The 14,763-nt window shown below is 40.0% G+C and overlaps 1 protein-coding gene across 8 annotated transcripts in view; it reads left to right on the top strand.

Annotated features, from left to right (window-relative positions):
* Positions 1–14,763, top strand: part of DCC (DCC netrin 1 receptor) — a 533,618-nt gene that overhangs the window by 397,507 nt on the left and 121,348 nt on the right. For all 8 annotated transcript variants that reach the window (XM_056545057.1, XM_056545065.1, XM_056545088.1 and 5 more), the window contains exons 14-15: positions 1,205–1,315; positions 7,824–8,018. In XM_056545057.1, coding sequence (XP_056401032.1) covers positions 1,205–1,315; positions 7,824–8,018 — 306 coding nt within the window. The remainder of the gene's footprint in view (positions 1–1,204; positions 1,316–7,823; positions 8,019–14,763) is intronic.

Raw genomic sequence — 14,763 nt, 5'->3', positions numbered from 1 at the left:
AAAAGTAAAAAAAAAGTGAAAAATCCCCTCCCCCCAATAAAAATGAAAATTGTCAGTTTTTCCCATTTTACCCCCAAAAAGCATAATTTTTTTTTTAATAAACATATTTGGTATCGCCATGTGCGTAAATGTCCGAACTATCAAAATATAATGTTAATGATCCCGGATGGTGAATGGCGTAAACGTAAAAAATTAAAAAAGTCCACAAATGCTGCTTTTTTTTGTCACATTTTATAAAAAAAAAAATTAATAAAAAATGATCTAAAAGTTTTATGTATGCAAATGTGGTATCTAAAAAAAAGTACAGATGACGGCACAAAAAATGAGCCCTCATACCGCCCTATATACGGAAAAATGAAAAAGTTATAGGTGGTCAAAATAGGGCGATTTTAGATTACTGATTTTGTACAAAAAGTTTTAGATTTTTTTTAAGCGGTACAAAAATATAAAAGTATCTAGCCATGGGTATCATTTTAATCGTATTGACCCACAGAATAAAGAACACCTATCATTTTTTCCGTAAAGTGTACAGTGTGAAAACAAAACCCTCCAAAATGTGCAAAATTTTGGTTTTCATTAAAATTTCCTCCCTAAAATTTTTTTGGGGGGGGTTTGCCGTACATTTTATGGTAAAATGAGAGGTTTCATTACAAAGTACAATTGGTCACGCAAAAAATCAAGCCCTTATATGGTCTATAGTTGGAAATATAAAAGAGTTATGGATTTTAGAAGGAGAGGAGGAAAAAATGAAAACGCAAAAATAAAATTGGCCCAGTCCTTGAGGTGAAAATGGGCTTGGTCATTAAGGGGTTAATAGAAGTCATTAAAAAATTCTGGAGCCAGTTTATATATATAAAAAAAGATTTTTCCTGGATAACCCCTTTAATGCCATATCTTGGCAATATGACATCAATCTCTTATGAAACAATCCTGCTACGATACACTCGGGAACATTTATCAAAACGTGTGCAGAGGAGAAGTTGACCAGTTGCCCATAGCAACCAATCAGCTTCTTTAATTTTTCAGAGGCCTTTTCAAAAATGAAAGAATCGATCTGATTGGTTGTTATGGGCAACTAGCCAACTTTTCCTCTGCACAGGTTTTGATAAATCTCCCCCATTGTTCTCTTGCACATAAGAAATACTTTCTCTCATTTCTATATGGTTTGCCATTGAGAACACTGTATGCCTTTTGTGTGTTGCAGGACTTGAGAAGGGCAGCCAGTACAGCTTCCAAGTCTCTGCAATGACCGTGAATGGAACTGGACCCTCATCTGACTGGTATACAACCGAAACGCCGGAGAACGATCTTGACGGTACGTGATTTGTTGTCATTTTAGTTCACATTGTAGCTTTAGAATAGGGTTTTATAGGCTTCTACAGGATACTTTCATCACACATAAAAAATAGCTATAGAAAATTTTTATTTTAAAAGAAAGTTTTTTGTTGGACATTTTGCCAAACATTATATGCAAACCCAGCTTTAGTCATGTTCAAAGGAAGACATTAGGCTGTGTCATTTTTTCTGTCATAGGCTACAGGTCAAGCTTGTTGACCATGAATCCTTTTTGGACACCACTTTTTGGACAACTTAAAGGATAGGGGATAAGATGTCAGATTGCCGGGGTCTCGCTGCTGGGGACCCCTGGGATCGCCGCTGCGGCACCACACTATCATTACTGCACAGAGCGAGTTCGCTCTGTGCGTAATGACGGGCGATACAGGGGACGGAGCATTGTGACATCACAGCTCTGCCCCTCATGACGTCACGGCCTGCCCCCTCAATACAAGTCTATGGGAGGGGGCGTGGCGGTCGTCACGCCCTCATCATAGACTTGCATTAAGGGGGCGGGCCGTGATGTAATGAGGGGCGGAGCCATGACGTCACGCGGTTCCGTCCCCTGTATCGCCCGTCATTACACACAGAGCGAACTCGCTCTGTGCAGTAATGATAGTGCGGTGCTGCAGCGGCGATCCCAGTGGTCCCCAGCAGCGAGATCCCAGCGATCTGACATCTTATCCTATATCCTTTGGATAGGGGATAAGATGTCTAGGGGTGGAGTACCCCTTTAAGTAGATTTTCCATATTTTTGGATTTCTTAGACTGCAATTTTGTTCCAGCTCAAAAGCATCCAATGATATTTGGGGTCTGGAACAAGCTTGAACATGAAAACAAAGAAGGTCTCAACACTTTCCATTGACCCCTACCATGTGTAATATTAAAACACGCTTTTTTTTTTTTTTTTTTTGCGTGGGAGATGAAGTTTCATTTATGCTTTGATGAAACCAAAGAGAGCCAAACACCTATTAGATGCTGAGAGTCCTCGGTGTGCCAGCTTCATATAGACAGAACTGCCAGACAGATTGGTAACGACAGCTACTTTACAGCGTGTAGGATTCATGTTGCTCACCTCGCCTTGCCTGTATTTCTGTTTGAAATGAGCATCAGTGAGATAGACAGTATGTTGGAGAGTTGCCGCTGTTCCCCGCGGAGATCCCTTTTAATTAGAACATTTCACTAAAGTGATTGGGAAGCCACTAAAGAGTCAAGGTTCCCCATGATGCTCCCTTGTGGTTACTGACATCTGGGAAGTTCTCAAATATTTATTTTTAGACTTCAGATTCCTGTAGGGACCCGGAGAGAATTGCCTTTAAAAGGTTTTATTCAGTTTGCCTAAGTGAAAATGTTCCAAAAGAAGTAGCATGTCAACAGAAGAACAGAGCGAAACACCCAAAATGCACAGATTATGTTGGGCCTTAAAAGGGGGCTCATACCTTGTGATGACACTCGTACTAGTAGTGCAGGTAAAGGTCCTATATGGGGCCTAAATGGGGGCAGATGGCATTGCTTCTAAACAAAATTGAATGGGAATGGTGCTTTCCAAGCTTTGGCAGTAGACACCTAGGCGGAATTTTTTTTTTTTTGTATTAGGACAAGTCCATCTACAGTAAAGAGAACCCTTGGTCAGTCCAAAATTAAAGGACTTTTTTATACAATTTTATAGCCTCAGGTACCTTTATTCCTACACTGTTTTTGCTTTCTTGCTACACCCCCTTCTCCCGAGGTATAAGGCAGCAAATATGGGACGTGAATGCTAAGCTCAGAGGGTGTGATTTCCCCACAGACTCATATTCCCTCCCCCTAGCAGTCACGCCTCATTTTGCAGTAAAGTTTCCACCCATCTGACTATTCAATGAAAAGTGCAGATAGTCAACCAAATAGTAAAATCCCTATATTTCTGGAAAAGGTGAGGTGGGGTTGGGTGGGGGCATAGCCACATATTAAAAACGCCTTTGGAATCAGAGTATTCAGAGTTATACTGTAAATATGGCTGCTTATTCCTTGAGATAATTTCCATTAGGACTCTGATTTCTCACAAAACTTATTACTTAAACTTACAAATTAATTACATTATTGTGATATACCCTCAACAGGCTGCAGTTCTTATCATTACCACTATGTGACACATATAGACACAAATAGTATAAACAACTTTCAACAGAGTTTTTTGTTTCAATGCTGGTAATCTCATAACTATTATCTTGGGTTACACAATATCCAGAAAAGGGTCATCTTTTACCTGTGGCCCCCACCTTCTGAGAAAAACTGGTCTTGGCAGTAATTGCCCGCTCAGCCAATCACCGGCTGAGGAAGGACACCTATGCGCCAGTGATTTACTTGCAGCCTGTCATTAATGTGTCTCTGAAGGTGAGGGCTGGAGCGCTCAGTGGTAAGATATGGTCCTTGTTCTTGAGATGGCGGTGGAGGGGGTCAGAATCACCCCCCACCCAAAGCAATAAGACACTCATTCCCTTTCGTGGGGATAGGGAATAAGTTTTACATGACTGGAGTACCATTTTAACTTATCTTTTCACAACAACATGATTTTGTGATGCTCTGTCAGGAGATGTATTCACTGTGGATGTGTATGTGTGGACACCCAGGAAACCCAGGGATTACCATATAATGAAGCCTTTTGAGTGTTCTTATATCATCATGGATTGGTACTAGAGTTCACAACCAAAGAAACGGCATGCAATTTGCTTAAATGCAGTTTATTTTATTTTTACTTTTCTTTATCTGTCACCATATCTAGTCTTAGTCTATTACTGTGCACTATACTGCCTCCTATCTTAGCCTATTCATGACTATATCATTTTTATTAGCATTTTAATATTATTATTATTGATATTTTTATTTCTGTATTTATGTTATCTTATTTGGTTTTAACCTTTTTGGTGCCTTAATATTTTGTTCTTATATTTGCACTTTATATACTTTTTCCAGCTCTCTTGGCCCCTGTACGCTGTATGTGAGTGACCGGCTCTTGAGAGTTGTTGATAGTATGGTGGATAATAAGAGTCATTTATATGGAGTATGTTGCTTTTCCATTGAGAGTCTGAGACTCAGCACCTTGTCATCTGTCCCGGCATTAATCATTCAGAGTACAACTCCGGCTTTTAACTAACCCATACCTTGAGGTATATACTTATATATAAAATAAGTCAGCAGTAATAAACTGCAAAAATGAGAACACAAGTAGTATTATTTCAGGCTCAATACCGCTGGCATCTAGTTCTCTACCATTGACACCTGGACGTGTAGTGCTAAGGCTGCTTTCACACTATGAGAAGTACCGGTTATATAATGCTTGTTATAAAATAGCGGGTGATCGCGGGGTTAAACGGCCATTAGAAAATCCCAAACGGACGTTAGAAAATCCCATTATAGTCTATGGGATTTTTCTAATAGACATTTTAACCCGTTATTGCCCGTTATTAATAACGGACGTTATTTTGTGATGGAAGATAGTAACGGGAGAAATAGTGCATGCACTATTTCTTCCGTTCAATCGCCCGTCACAAAATAATGTTTGTTATTAATAACGGGCGAAACTTGATTGCCACGTCTAAAACAAAAGTAAACATTGCCGGTTAGCTCAGTGGTGCTGTTCGGGACAGCCGCGGTGTAATCGCGGTGTCCCGAACAGCTTGCAGGACACGAGGAGGATCCCTACCTGCCTGCCCGCTGTCCGATCGCCGAATGACTGCTCCTTGCCTGAGATCCAGGCAGGAGCAATCGAGCAGCAATAACACTGATCAATGCCATGATGAATGACAGGAAATCAGTGTGTGCAATGTTATAGTCCCCTATGAGGGCTATATCATTGCAAAAAAATAAAAATAAAGTGTTAATAAATGTGATTTAACCCCTTCCCTAATAAAAGTCTTAATCACCCCCCTTTTCCCATAAAAAAAAAACTATGTACATAAAAATAAATATAAACAAATGTGGTATCACCGCATGCGTAACTGTCCAAACTATTAAACCACACGGTCAATGACGTACACATAAAAAAAAATTCCAAAGTCCAAAATAGTGTATTTTTGGTCACTTTTTATACCATAAAAAAAATGAAAAAAAATTGATCAATAAGTCCAATCAAAGCATAAATGGTACCGATAAAAACTTCAGATCGCAGCACAAAAAAAGGAGCCCTCATACGGATAAATTTAAAAGTTAAAGGGGTCAGAAGAGGACATTTAAATTGGGCATCCTTGCAACCCTATGGACCTACAGAATAAATAAAGGTGCAATTTTTACCAAAAACTACACTAGTAGAAACAGAAGCCGCTAAAAATTAAAGTAGATTTTGTAGTGAAATTAAAGTAGACTTTGTAGGGAAATTATTAAAGGGGTATTCCAGGCCAAAACTTTTTTTTATATAACAACTGGCTCCGGAAAGTTAAACAGATTTGTAAATTACTTCTATTAAAAAATCTTAATCCTTCCAATAGTTATTAGCTTCTGAAGTTGAGTTGTTGTTTTCTGTCTAACTGCTTTCTGATGACTCACGTCCCGGGAGCTGTGCAGTTCCTATGGGGATATTCTCCCATCATACACAGCTCCCAGGACGTGACATCATCATTGAGCAGTTAGACAGAAAACTTCAGAAGCTAATAACTATTGGAAGGATTAAGATTTTTTAATAGAAGTAATTTACAAATCTGTTTAACTTTCCGGAGCCAGTTGATATATATATATATATATAAAAAAAAGGTTTTGCCTGGAATACCCCTTTAATGGTATTATAAAGGAAATTGTTGGTGCAAAGAACAAGCCCTCATTTGGATTTTTAGGTGGAAAATTGAAAGTGTTATGATTTAAGAAGGTGAGGAGGAAAAAACTAAAGTGCAAAAATGAAAAATCGCCAAAGAGGGAAGGGGTTAAGTAGCTAAAGGATATTACCCCAAAGGTGCCCTAGGGAACTACCTTCTTTACCTATCATCCCTCCACTGAACCATATACCAGTTCAGAATTACACATTTTTACCAGACATTATCACCCCCACTTGGTAATATGGGTAATGTAGAAAATGTACCATAATATTGTATATATCCAGTACTGGGTTCTATTTGCGAAAATTGGCTCCAGCATTGAAAACTGAACAATCTGTTTCACAGATGATCCCCTTGGTAAGTGTGCAAATCTTACTTTAACATGTCACAATATAAACAATATATGACATGAGAAGATACAGTACATGGTGCAATTTAAAAAAAAATGTCAAATATATTCCCAGACTAAAATTCTATCCCGACCTCTATTCGCAATTCAACAGGATTCTGAGCTAAGATCCTGCAGCACCCCTTGCTTGTTCAGTGTCCGTACAGAGTTTGCTCTATTGATTCGCATTCTGAGTGTGAGGCTATGAAGGGTGGAATATTACTTTAAAAAAATTAATTAAAAAACTTCCCCAGAATGCATTGTAGCAGAGACCATTGCATTACAAAAGCTCGGCTAAGCTGTTGGGACGTATCTGTCAAAAGTCAGTAGTAACCAAGAGAATTGTAATTTCAGCTCCGGAGTATAATGCAGGTTGTAATACCAGGATCAGAAATGTAATAAATATATGAAGTGACGTGACTTTTTAAGTATATCTTAGCAAAACTTACTTTGGACTTAAAGGGGTACTCCGGTGGAAACCTTGTTTTTTTTTTGTTTTTGTTTTTTAAATCAACTGGTTCCAGAAAGTTAAACAGATTTGTAAATTACTTCTATAAAAAAATCTTAATCCTTCCAATACTTATTAATTACTGAATACTAGAGAGGAAATTATTTTCTTTTTGGAACACAGAGCTCTCCGCTGACATCACGAGCACAGTGCTCTCTGCTGACATCTCTGTCCATTTTAGGAACTGTCCAGAGCAGCCTATGTTTGCTATGGGGATTTTCTCCTACTCTGGACAGTTCTTAAAATGGACAGAGAGCACTGTGCTCGTGATGTCAGCAGAGAGCACTGTGTTCCAAAAAGAAAAGACTTTCCTCTGTAGTATTTAGTAGCTAATAAGTACTGAAAGGATTAAGATTTTTTTTTTATAGAAGTAATTTACAAATCTGTTTAACTTCCTGGCACCAGTTGATTTAAAAAAAAAAAGTTTTTCACTTGAGTACCCCTTTAATGCAGAATATTTGTTTCTTATACTGTCAAGATGAGGCTTTGTAAATATCTCGGAGCTTCTCAAATAAAAATCGAATACGCGGTGAAACAAGCTAAGGGAGAAAAGCCTTTTCTGAACAGATATTGCAGTTGGTTACTAGTAAATATTGGATTGTTTTTGCATTAATCATACTAAAATGTCTATGAAATCTGTTCTTCTGGCTTTGTTGACTAGATAGAAGCCCCCGGTCTCCGAGCATGGATTATCTATTTATAACACAATATTTCACATTCACACTATGATCAGAATGCATCAGTAACGCTGTGGGCTTTAATGCCTCATTAGAATATTAATGCTGTTTCTTTTTATTTAACTTCGTAGAATCTCAGGTGCCCGACCAGCCCAGTTCTCTTCATGTCAGGCCTCTGACTACCAGTATCATTATGAGTTGGACTCCGCCGCTGAACCCTAACATTGTGGTGCGCGGGTACATAATTGGCTATGGTGTCGGAAGCCCCTATGCCGAGACGGTGAGAGTGGACAGCAAACAGCGCTATTATTCCATTGAGAATTTAGGTAAGTGTCCATGACTGAATACAAACACAGTATTGTATAAATGTGCTTGTGCTCTGCAAATAACTGTAATGATAAATTATAGCAACCTGACCCTAGTGTTTGTCTGTCCCAACACATTTTTCAGAGGATGTGATTTATTTATTTATTATGTTTCAACCCCTTAAAGGGGTACTCCACTGCTCAGCGTTTGGAAAAAAAACTGTTCCGAATGCTGGAGTCGGCACCGGGAGCTTGTGGCGTCATAGCCCCGCCCCTTCATGATGCCCCGCCCCCTCAATGCAAGTTTATAGGAGAGGGCGTGATGGCTGTCATGCCCCCTCCCATTGACTTGCATTGAGGGGGCAGGGTGTGATGTCATGAGGGGCAGGGCTATGACGTCACGAGCTTCCGGTGCTGAGTAGCGGAGTACCCTTTTAAGGACTCAGCCCATTTTCACCTTAAGGGTATGTTCACACTGAGGAATTGGAGAGGAATTTCTATGAGTAATTCTGCTCGCTTTTTCCTCTCCAATTCATTCAGCAGTGAAAATCCCCATAGAGTTGTGCAGAATTTCTGCCCCTCAGTTCACACTGAGGAATTTCCTCAAGCAGAATTCTGACGAGGAAGTCTGTTCCGCTTGAAGACAGAACATGTTCTTTCTTTCAGGCGAAATAGTCTTACTCCCATAGAGATCAAAGTAAAAAAAAATTTCAGTCAGAATCATTTCCACGCGGAATTGGCGTGAAAATGGCGTGCAATTTGTTTCGTAATTGGTGCGGAATTTCCGCATGAAAAAAAAAAGAGGATAATATATATATATATATATATATATATATATATATATATATATATTAAACTCTTCTCCTCCTCCGCTTGAAATTTTCCTTTCCACGTGTGGAATTCTGCTCAAATTCCGCGCCAATTCCGCACCAATTCCGCTCCAATTCCGTGTGAAATTCCGCGCGAAATCTCTGTGACTTCTTTCGGTAAAAAAAAAAAAAAACATTAGTTTTATTCTGTAGATCTATCTGGCTACAAGAATTTCAAATTTATATGGGTTTTATTTTATTTTAATACTTAAAAAAATTATAAACTACATGCACCAAAATTAGTATATTTAAAATTGTCATCTTCTGACCCCTATAACTTTTTTATTTTTCCATATATGGGGCTGTATGAGGGCAAATTTTTTGCGCTGTTGTCTCTAGTTTTTATCAGAACCATTTTTGTTTTGATGGGACTTTTTGATCGCTTTTTATCAATATTTTTATGGTATATGAAGTGACGATTCTTTTAGGTGTACGCCATTGACCGTGTGGTTTAGCTAACCTTATATTTTAAAAGTTCAGACATGTACGCATGCAGCGATACCACATATGATTATTTTTATTTTTTATTACATTATTTTATTTAAAAAATGGGAATTTTATTTTTATTTTTTTTGCCCCCATAGGGGTATAAAACATGCAATCTTCTGATTGCATATACGGATCAATGCTATGCCATAGCACAGCATTGATCAATGTTCTGGGCACTCGTCTGCTCCTGCCTGCTGGGCGGGGATTCCTCAGCGGTGGAACCCCTGCGATCATACATCTTATCCTCTATCCTTTGGATAGGGGATAAGATGTATAAAGCCAGAATACCCCCTTAACATGTCCAATCATGTCTATCATACAGAATCTCAGAATTAGTGGCTTATAGAATCCAGATTTTTTGTTATTCTAAGGAGAACTCATCCAATCTTTTCCACCACCACCAAGAATGTCCAATAATAAATTGAGTGACCTGCAGGACCTCTTTGCTTTAACAATGATTTATACTTGGAAAATGCAGGACTGTGCTGGGCAAAGTGTACATTTGCCTTAGAATTGAATAAATTATGTAAACCACTGCAGCATGTCAAGTGCACATCTTGGAATTCAATGTGTTTTGTCCGGCTGCTGAAGTTCTTAGAATACAGAGTCTTCAGTCACGGGATCCAATTATGTGATTTAGCTCAGCAAAGTGTTGAATGACAGCTCAAAGTCTCAAGGGGTTCCGCAGCGATGTTTAGTTCTGCTAATACTTGCCTTTTAGGTTAATATGAAGCTACCATATATTCCTCTATAGAAAAATATTCTGTGCTGAGCACTTCACATTTATTCTTAAAAGGTATAAAAGTATAATAATCCCCAATAAATCCCTATGGTTGATGATACTATAAGTGCCTGTCAACGGAGCCTGTAGTAGCTCAACTTGCAGTGGGGGAGAAGAAGAAAGAGTAAAGCTGTATGTTAGAGATATAGATACAAATACATTTCATAGCATATAATGGGTTTATACAGTGCTCATCACATACAATATAATGGTGTGGGAATTTACTGGAAGTAGAGATATGTCTACTAAAATTGTGCCCCCCAGTTAGTGCGGCCTGGAGACTGATAGGTTTCAGTTCTTCACTTCCTGCTCTGCTCCAATGCACACTCAGAGACAAGATGGAACGTGACATCATGTTCCAGCCTCCGGCATCCCTGAAGGGCGCTCATGGGAGCAAAGCAAGCAGTGAAGAGCCCTGATCTTCCCTTATGGCCTCTTTATTGTTTTGGTGTAAAGTAGGCAGTAGCGCCTGCTCCCCTTTAGGCAACAAGCCACTTCATGGGAGCCCTAAAGGCGGGCAGCAGGCTGGCTCTTGGGCCCCCGTGACAGATGGACAGGTTATTCTGTCCCTGTGTCCCGTCTAGTGTCACCAAGGGCATGTGCAATACCTGCCATACCTGCCATGTCCTAGGTACACTTCAAAAGTTCCCTGTGTGAGCGGGACAGTGGAGAAGACAACCCCATTTGAATCTGACTTTGGAGCCATCACTTTCCACTATGGTCTATTTCTTATGGAGAGATCAGTAATAACCTATTAAATCTAAGGATGAGTCTTGTCCTGTATGTACAATAATTTAAATAAAAAAGTTACAATGTAAATATAAATAGACATGTAAATGTTTTGTATACATGGAGTGGGGCCCCATCAGAGGAACCACAGTGAATGTATGGCTAATAGATGGCGTCCTTAAAGATCTTATGTTGTCAAGTGCCCAACTGGATTATGGAGATTTATCGGCAATGCTCTATGGGGAAAAAAAATGCAAATTTCTAGAAGAATGAAAACTCTCTCTCCACCTCAAAATAGGTCACCCATTACCTTCCAAACCAATATCTGACCCATAAAAAGCCTTGAAACCTGAATAGAGATGTCTTAGAGATCTAGCCAAAGTATTTTTTGAAAGAAAGTGACTTCCATTTGTAGACAGCTGTTTTGAGGTTTTTGCATCAAAGGCATAAGAATCATAAAGGGGTAAGAATTATAAACTAGGTGTCTAAAGATGAGTGTCTCTTCCTTTTGTAGGAGATACTGTGTTGGCTAAATAATCTTACAACAAAAAGACTTGGCACTCAAATACTGTGAATGTGAGATTTATTTCATGTGCAATCCAAAACAAGAGACCCACATAAATCATGGGACATCTCTTGTTTTTGATTGCATATGAAATAAATCTCACATTTGCAGTATTTGAGTGCCAAGTCTTTTTGTTCTATGATTCAAAGGAGTGGGATCCTACTTGAGCACCAACTACTAGATGGCTAAATAATCTTGTTTGAAGGCTCTTCTGTGAGTTAGATTTAGGCGTACAGAGTAGTTACCTATAAATTTCCTTCCAATGGGGAGCTAATTTGCATACTTTTTTTTTTTCACCTACAAAGCATTGCCTCTAAATCTCTTTACACCAACCGGTTCTCCTCAAGGGAATCTCCTTTAAAGACTACCACTCATGATCTAGTTAAATGTTCTAATCCTCCCAGTTCACTGCCCCCATCATGATAAACCACCCCCTGCCTTTATTTTTAAGTTTTCTACCTTGATATTGCTCTGTATTTTCTGCTCAGTCTCAGTCAGATTCACAGCCAGGGAAGGGGCATTCCCCTGTAACATCATCTGAAGCCATACAGGGGAGAACTTCCTCCCTCACTCTGCTACACATAGCCTAGAGCAGTTCTGTGTGTAAGATGAGCTATGATTGGCTAAAGCTGCACACAGCCACCCTGCAAGTCAGTGTTTACCAAACAGGGTGCCACTAGCGGTTGCAAAGCTACAATTCCCAGCATGCCCAGGCAGCCTTCGGCTGTCCGGGCATGCTGGAAATGGTAGCTTTGCAAACACTGGAGACACCCTGGTTGGGAAACACTGACTTACAGGGTGGCTATCTTGAGGATCTATAGGCTTCTTTTAGGTTACAATGGACTGGATTTCTATTGCTCATCATTTTGGAAATGTTCTTTTGGAGGATTTTAGCCCAAGTTCTCCTTTAATTCACCAAGTAGAGGTAATTTAAGATCTTTTGCCTCCCTCTCATAAGAGTATACGCAGCCCTATAGATCTTAAAGACAAAAGTTCAGGAAACTTTGCAAAATGTTCTCCTGATTTAAAAAAGGTTCTAAACAATATCACAGAAAAAAAAGTTATAAAGTAGAAAAAAAAGGTGCTCCATCATAAAGGCGATAAAAAACAAACAAAAATGCAACATTTATCATCTTGCGTTCCCTACATCGCTGGCTGGATTTCTCTGCAATATGGGTGTAATAAACCAAACCCGATAAACCATGCCTTATGGCCTGGACGAAGGGAACAGCGCAGAGGAGATGCTGAATGTAATGCTCCTTGCATCTGTAATGCCTTATTTCTGCTGTTGTTGGCGAGAGCCACGTTCAGAATCCCGCACATTAAAAGCGGTCATGGGGAGAAGATGACAACTGCCCAGTGCCGGGGATGAGGATCAATTTATTAGATGATCCTCGGCCGGCATTTGTCGGATGAGCAATAGATGTTCTACTAGCATTCTCTGGTTATTATCAATGTGATGAGTTTTTGAGGGACATAAAGGAAAGAGATGTTATCCTTCGTCTATCAGTCAATAGGCTTTAGTGTAGGATGTGTTGTAGTCAGTATCAGTTTAAAAGAGTACTATCTATCAATCCTACGAGACCTTGTGTTGTGTGGAAGTTTCCGTTCAAACTTTTCTTTCAGTTGTTTAAAATTCCATGTTTTTGTAACATTGCGGTATTGTGCCCCTGATGCAACTTTATGTCTTAAAGGAGTACTCTGGGATGTAAAAATTTTTTTAGCCTGCCAGCAGTTAAAAACAAAGGAGAGAAAAAGGGATACATACCTGCCGCCGCTCCCCTGGTTCCTCCGGTAACCCAGTACAGCCTCTGCCATGATCCTCTTCCTGGTTGCCGGTGGTCGGTGAGTCATACTGCACTCAGCCAATCACTGGCTGCAGCGAAGTTCCACCTCAGCCGGCCATAGGCAGTGTGACGTTTTCAGCCCCGGTACTGGTCTTCTTTCTGGTGCCGGGGCTGGAAACGTCACACTGCCGCTCAGCCTATTGCCTCCTGAGTCAGGACTTTGCTGCGGCTGGTAATTGGCAGTATGACTCACCGACCACAGGCAGCCAGGAAGAGAATAGCGGCGTAGGCCGGAGTGGCTTAATGGAGGCACCGGAGAAGTGGCAGCAGATATGTATCCCTTTTTTTTTTTTTTTTTTTACTGCTGGCAGTCTAAAACAACATTTTTACATCCTGAAGTACTACTTTAACTACATCTATGTTACCTGTGTAGGGCTGATCGACTCCTCTTTTGTCTTTTCATGGCCCACCTGTTTCAGCATTCTTCTGGACTCTGGATGACTGTTGGCTCGAGCCTTTCCCGGTATCCTGTTTGGCTCCAGACAACAGATGGTCACAGGGGGTTTGACTTCTTCTTGTCTTTCCTGACAAGTCAGTCCCCTGATCACATGTGCAGTCCAGCTGTACGTTCCACCGCATCAGTGTTCAATTTGTCCCCAGCTGTCAGGTGATCTCAGTAGTCTTCAGACAACGGGGGACTGATTGAACGTCGATGCAGTGGAACATACAGCTAGGTGGCACATGTCATCAGGGGGTGGCTTGTCAACTTGAAATTAGATGGTTCTTGGTTATAGGCTGTGCTTTAGTAAAAAAGTTAGGAGCCTAGAGTAAAGGGCCATTTAGCCGACATGATTGTGGATGGAAGTTGAACAACAGGAGGACCACTGACCCCCTAGCTCCAAGATGTTTCTTTTATATAAACAGTGTAGAGAGAGTAATGTCAAATTGGAACTGCCTGAACCTCCTTAACCAATGACAAATATACATTTTCTTTATTTGTTGGCAATAACATCTTATATAAATATCTTATATATAGAACCCCCAGGAATCTTAGACTACTGTCCAAAGGGTTAGTGAAATATTGTTTTTATTCCAAGCCAATTTGCTTGAATCCAAGTTCACTTCAGTGTTATCACTATGAAAATTAGAGCATACCATTGATGATAGTTTGTTAGCTCATACTGTAACCAAAACCATTGCCCAAAATGAACAGCTGGTAAAGCCTTGAGCCCTCAACTAAAGAAAAAAAAAATCGGACCTGTCATCACGTTGACTGAAACACAAGTCATCAGGGCGGTCACTAGGGGCCTCTTCTTGCTCCAAGAGTCTTGATTGACAGGTCTCTCCCAAGTTAGGTTTAGTGATAGACCTCTCGGTCATAGGTGTGGACTGCCTGGATGACTTGTTGTTCAGGCAGCATAGAAGTGATGACAGCCTTCAATTTAAATTGAATTTTACTTTGGCCATTTTAACAAAATGATAACCTGGGAATAAAATGTCAGCTTGTCCTCCTGCTAGAGATCAGCTGTAAAATTTTGGGCAGCAC

The sequence above is a fragment of the Hyla sarda genome, chromosome 1 (genome assembly GCF_029499605.1).
Source record: "Hyla sarda isolate aHylSar1 chromosome 1, aHylSar1.hap1, whole genome shotgun sequence".
NCBI lineage: Eukaryota > Metazoa > Chordata > Amphibia > Anura > Hylidae > Hyla > Hyla sarda.
This window is presented reverse-complemented; position numbering and strand designations above follow the sequence as displayed.